Source organism: Capsella rubella, unplaced genomic scaffold, assembly GCF_000375325.1.
Source record: "Capsella rubella cultivar Monte Gargano unplaced genomic scaffold, Caprub1_0 scaffold_200, whole genome shotgun sequence".
NCBI lineage: Eukaryota > Viridiplantae > Streptophyta > Magnoliopsida > Brassicales > Brassicaceae > Capsella > Capsella rubella.
In genome coordinates, this window is record NW_006238728.1 from 1 (window position 1) to 5907 (window position 5907).

The following is a 5907-nucleotide window of genomic DNA, read 5'->3' on the forward strand; positions in this document are numbered from 1 at the left end:
TGCTTTATGAATAGCGCTCTTCAGTGTTTGGCCCACACACCTCCAATTGTGGAATACTTCTTGCAAGATTACAGTGAGGACATAAATAGAGATAATCCTTTGGGAATGTGTGTAAGTGCTTAATACTTATTTTGGTTTCCATTTCCTCATGTGAAGGTGGTCACATGCAGTCTGAATATAATTCTAACACTTAATTATCCAGGGTGAGCTTGCTATCGCATTTGGTGATTTGTTGAAGAAATTATGGTCATCAGGAAGGAATGCAGTTGCACCACGTTCTTTTAAGACAAAATTGGCTAGATTTGCTCCACAGTTTAGTGGTTACAATCAGCATGATTCTCAAGTTAGTGATTTCCTCTAATATGTATGATGGTGCATAATTGAGAAGATTCTTTGCCAGAATATTTCATCTTGTTTTGCTTTGTATTGTCTCAGGAACTGCTTGCTTTCTTATTGGATGGGCTCCATGAAGATTTAAATAAGGTAAAACGAAAGCCTTACATTGAACTTAAAGACTTTGACAGTCGTCCGGATGATGAAGTTGCTGAAGAGCTTTGGAATTATCATAAGGCCCGAAATGATTCTGTAATAGTTAACGTCTGTCAAGTGAGTATCTCTTACAGTTTCCTAATCATTGAATGTTCATCTGATTCCAATTTTTCATACAAGTACTACAAGTTTCTGTATATTCCCGACCATTTCTTATGGTGTATTTAATTTCTTTTTAGGGCCAATACAAGTCAACTCTCGTTTGTCCAGTTTGCGGAAAAATCTCGATCACTTTTGATCCCTTTATGTACTTGTCTGTACCTTTGCCATCAACACTTACGCGGCAAATGACGGTTACAGTGTTTTATTGCGATGGAAGTCGTCTTCCGATGCCATACACTGTAACAGTGCCTAAACATGGATCTTGTAGAGACCTCATTACTGCATTAGGTACTGCTTGCTGCTTAGCCGTTGATGAGAGCCTTTTACTTGCAGAGGTATGAATTTGGGCGTTTTCTATCCTTGTATTAGTATTTTTCCTTCATCGTGTTTTTTTGGGGGTGAAATCGCTGACGATTGTGTGGAATTGTCCTTTCAGGTATATGATCACAAGATCTTTAGGTATTTTGAGAATCCCCTGGATTCACTAAGTGTGATAAAAGATGATGACCATATTGTGGCGTACCGGTTGAGTCAGATTCCGAAAGGATCAGGAAAAGCAAAACTCGAAATCCTTCATGGAGGGCAGGAGAGGTAAGCATGCTTGGTTTGATTTGTTATACAAGAACACTTCGTTTTTCCTCTTGGGTTAAACTTTATGGCTCATACTTATTGTTTTCTACAGGGATGTTGTGGAGAGTGTTAGAGGCAAAGACGTCAAGCTTTTTGGAACTCCTTTGGTGACTTATGTGAACACAGAACCACTAAGTGGAACTGACATTGATGCAGTTATCTCTGGATTTCTTTCACCTTTGCTCAAGGTCCATGCCTCATCTAATATTCATAATGGAAATGACAATGGTCACCTTGCTGATGCTACTGCTGAAGAAACATCCGGAAGTTCATCATCCCCAGATACTGAGATAGACGATGCATCTGATCGAGAGTTGTCCTTCAGAATATTCTTGACAGATGATCGTGGTTTGAACTTTAAACCACTTGAGACTGAATCTTCTGTGAGCCCTGGTACCGTTACAAGAGTTTTAGTCGAGTGGAATGAGAGTGAGCATGAAAAATATGATTCTAGCTACTTGAGTGATCTTCCGGTGGTTCATAAATCAAGTTTCTCTGCAAAGAAGACAAGGCAAGAAGCTATATCCCTGTTTTCGTGTTTGGAGGCCTTTTTAGCAGAAGAACCTCTGGGACCGGATGACATGTGGTATAGCTCGTAACCTGAACTTAAGTCACATAAATTGATAGATTTCATTTGAAGATTTAGTTTTGACCGTCTTATCCACCATTCTGAACCAGGTTTTGTCCGAGCTGCAAAGAACACAGACAAGCGAACAAAAAGCTAGACCTGTGGAAATTGCCAGATATTCTTGTGTTCCATTTGAAACGGTTCACATATAGCAGATATCTCAAGAACAAGATTGATACGCTTGTGAACTTCCCAATTCATGATCTAGATTTGAGCAAGTATGTGAAAAACGAGAATGGCCAGTCATATTTATATGAGCTGTATGCCGTTAGTAATCATTACGGTGGACTTGGTGGTGGTCACTACACAGCCTACGCTAAGGTTGGTTACTCGATTGGTCTCAATATCCCATGTGTTTGCTAGTAGTTCTTCTGATGAGTTCTCTATCTGATCATGTTTCACTGTTGCTGCAGTTGATTGATGACGAAAAATGGTATCATTTCGACGACAGTCATGTGTCATCTGTAAATGAATCTGAAATCAAAAGCTCAGCTGCATATGTTCTTTTCTACCGAAGAGTTAAAAGGGAAACAGAGGCACAAACAGCTGCTGAGTTGCCAAGTGATATGGATTAGTCATGCCTAAAGTCTTATAATGGACAAAGCACTCACTCATGTCAGGTGATGACAACACATCTATTCTTTCTTGATTTGAAGTTGGCGGTTTGGTTGGAGTGTTCTGCTTCAAGTTTTATGATGTTATTACGGCAGATCTCTGTGGAAAGATTGGATTTAGGTTCGGAAGATTATTTGATTAGTGAGTTTTTTTATTTAGTTGAAGGGGTAATTTTTTGGGGTAAATCAAGTGATGAACATCTTTAGAAGTGTAGAGATGAAATAGCCTTTGTTATGGTGTTCAGCACTCATATATAGAATTTTTGTGACCTACTGATTCATTATCTTAAATATCAAACCTCTTGAGACGAAAAAAGCTTCCAGTTGAACTAGGGATCTTGCAACTATACGGCAAAATTTGATTCTGAACAATCTTTGCAAACTAGAGATGCATGTAGCATATACTAACGCCTATATGCATAATACTAACACCAAAGACCCTTGTAGTCTTTTGGTAATCGATCGCGAAGAGCTCTCATTTGGATCCGCTAAAACACTTTGGCAATCCTAAATACTCCTTTTTAGTGTAATGCCTATAATATTTGTAATCTTAGTTTTCAATACATTGTCCACTTTTGATACCAAACGTGATGGGTGAGTTTTGGGATTTAGATCTTGTAGACCAGAGGCACTACCATATATCTGAAATGTAACATGTACTAAAGCTTCTGCACCTAACTGCATTCAAGTTTAATCAAACCATAAAAATCTTGCCACTGAAAAGAACTAAAAAACGTTTCTATTCGAACTTGAACCGGACAGTGTTGGATCAAATTAAAAAACTAAACCGAATCACCTAATCACGGTTGATAACGGTTTAGTGTTAATTGGATCCAAACCAAACAAAAGACCTTTCTCTGACTCTGTCTCTTTCTTTTCTTCTCCTCCAATTTAGGCTTCCTTCAAATTCTTTCTTCTCCGATTCTCCGTGCTTTCGTCTGAAATTGGTGCATCTTAGTTCCTATTTGTTATCATTAGTCTCGTCATCATCTATTGAAGATGACGATTCCTAATTCCGATTTCATGGTTGAGAACGGAGTCTGTGATTTGCCGTTCACTCCTGAGGAAGAGAAACGTATCGTGTCGGAGCTGACTACTGAATCAGAGAGTAATTTGAACGAAGGGAACGTTTATTTTGTCATCTCTAAAAGGTGTCTCTCGTTCCTTTTAGTTGATTCTGCTTTTTGCGTTTCGTTAGCTGATAATGATGATGATCTAAGTAGTATAATGCATGGACTATTTATGCTAATTGGCTTCACTGATTTGATTGTTAATGCCTATCCTGTTCAAATATATGTGTAGATTTTTATTTTCTCTATACTGTTGTGAATCTTGATCTATAGATTCTAAGATTTAGGTGAGGAATTAAAATTTGTGTGTTCTGAGTCGTAGTTTCTGTTTGTCTTAGTGTAGGTGGTATACAAGCTGGCAGAAATATGTTGAGCAATCGATAAGTGAATGTATAAGTGGAGAGTCCTCTGAAGCGTCGAGGCCTGGACCGATTGATAACCATGATATTATCGAAAGTGAAAGCGACGATAAAGATCCACAACTTCGTAGATTGCTGGTGGATGGAGAAGACTACGTTTTAGTTCCTCAAGAAGTTTGGAAAAGACTTGTTGAATGGTGAGTGTTTCCTATGTTATTTCATCGTTTGATTGATTTGTGTTTAGTTCTATACTCAAGTCTTTCGGCTTTGGACAAGATCCATATTTTGCTTATATACCTGCCCTTGTCCTATAAAATATGCTTTCAAGGGCATAACCTGGTCTTATATCCCTTTTAGGTATACCGGAGGTCCTCCGATAGAAAGGAAGATGATCTGTCAAGGGTTTTACAGTAGGAGTTATAGTGTTGAGGTGTACCCACTCTGCCTTATGTTGACAGACAGACGAGATGAAAGTAAAAAAGCGATACGGTTGGGAAAACAGGTATTAGGTGCCCCATCATACTACTTTGGCTCTTAGTTTTGGTTCGACCTACTTGTTCTGCTTATACATAGCCAGTCTTTGTGTATTCACCACTAGGCCCGAATTTGGCCATTGTTTGTTTTTTAGGCCTCTGTAAAGCAACTTTATGAGAAAGTTTGCTCTATGACAGGTGTTGCGCAAGAAAAGGTGTGTCTGAAGTGATTCATTTCTATATCTAGTTTTATTGTTTCTGTTGAAATATGCATTTTTTATTCTTTGCTTCACAATGATATGTTTTATTCTTTGCTTCACAATGATATGCATAAGCAGGCTCACATCTGGGATTACTTCGACAAGAGGAAAAACCGACTCTTGGATCCTTCATCTACCAAGACCCTAGAAGAGTCAAGCCTTCATATGGACCAAGATGTAAGTATCTAGAGAATTTTTTGTGATACTTACTTTGATAAATCTTGACGAATCACCTTTCTCACTTGCACTAAAAAATTTCTTAACTCGATTTTGGCTCATTATCTAAAATCTTTGTTGAGAGGAACTTGTTGGATAATCCATGCCTTTTGAGTTCTTTTACTGTGAAAAACTGAATCCCATTTATCTCAATTTCAATGTTCGTTTTTCCCCGACATTGACTGGTGCATCCCATGCAGATTCTTCTTGAAGTTGATGGGTCGTCTGCATCTCAATATGAAATGAGCTCGGCAGGAAACGAGTTAGCTCTGGTACCTCTAGAACCTTCAAGGTCGAGCGTTACAATTGCTGGGGGGCCTACATTATCAAATGGCCATTCCAACACGTCAAAGTTTAGTCTCTTTCCGAGAATACCTTCTGAAGACGATGGCGGTGATTCTTTGAGTAGTCTTGGAAAAGGAGAGAAGGGAGGATTAGCAGGATTGAGTAATCTGGGAAATACCTGCTTTATGAATAGTGCTCTTCAATGTTTGGCTCACACACCTCCAATTATGGAATACTTCTTGCAAGATTACAGTGAGGACATAAATAGAGATAATCCTTTGGGAATGTGTGTAAGTGCTTGATACTTATTTTGGTTTCCATTTCCTCATGTGAAGGTGGTCACATGCAGTCTGAATATAATTCTAATACTTAATTATCCAGGGTGAGCTTGCTATCGCATTTGGTGATTTGTTGAAGAACTTATGGTCATCAGGAAAGAATGCAGTTGCACCACGCTCTTTTAAGACAAAATTGGCTAGATTTGCTCCACAGTTTAGTGGTTACAATCAGCATGATTCTCAAGTTAGTGATTTTCTCTATTATGTATGATGGTGCATTGTTCCTGGCATTGTTGTTGTTATTTTGCTACCCAGAATATTTCATTTTTTTTTTGCTTTGTGTATGATGTATTAAATTTTTGTCTCAGGAACTGCTCGCTTTCTTATTGGATGGGCTGCACGAAGATTTAAATAAGGTAAAACGAAAACCTTATATCGAACTT

At 38.4% G+C, this 5907-nt stretch overlaps 2 protein-coding genes across 2 annotated transcripts; both read left to right on the top strand.

Annotated features, from left to right (window-relative positions):
- The first annotated feature begins 6 nt into the window (after window positions 1-6).
- On the top strand, window positions 7-2839 carry LOC17874242 (ubiquitin carboxyl-terminal hydrolase 10). The gene is made up of 8 exons (XM_006279050.2): window positions 7-111; window positions 203-343; window positions 436-606; window positions 729-986; window positions 1088-1242; window positions 1334-1867; window positions 1960-2230; window positions 2323-2839. The coding sequence occupies exons 1-8, from the start codon at window positions 7-9 to the stop codon at window positions 2482-2484; spliced, it is 1797 nt and encodes a 598-aa protein (XP_006279112.1). The 3' UTR covers window positions 2485-2839.
- A 683-nt stretch (window positions 2840-3522) lies between these two features.
- LOC17874243 (ubiquitin carboxyl-terminal hydrolase 10) lies at window positions 3523-5880 on the top strand (the record flags this gene model as incomplete). The annotated part of the gene is made up of 8 exons (XM_023780536.1): window positions 3523-3674; window positions 3937-4149; window positions 4310-4454; window positions 4581-4640; window positions 4764-4862; window positions 5102-5476; window positions 5568-5708; window positions 5833-5880. Coding segments are annotated over exons 1-8 (1233 nt in total), but the record flags the coding sequence as incomplete, so codon positions are not given.
- Between the last annotated feature and the right edge of the window lie 27 nt (window positions 5881-5907).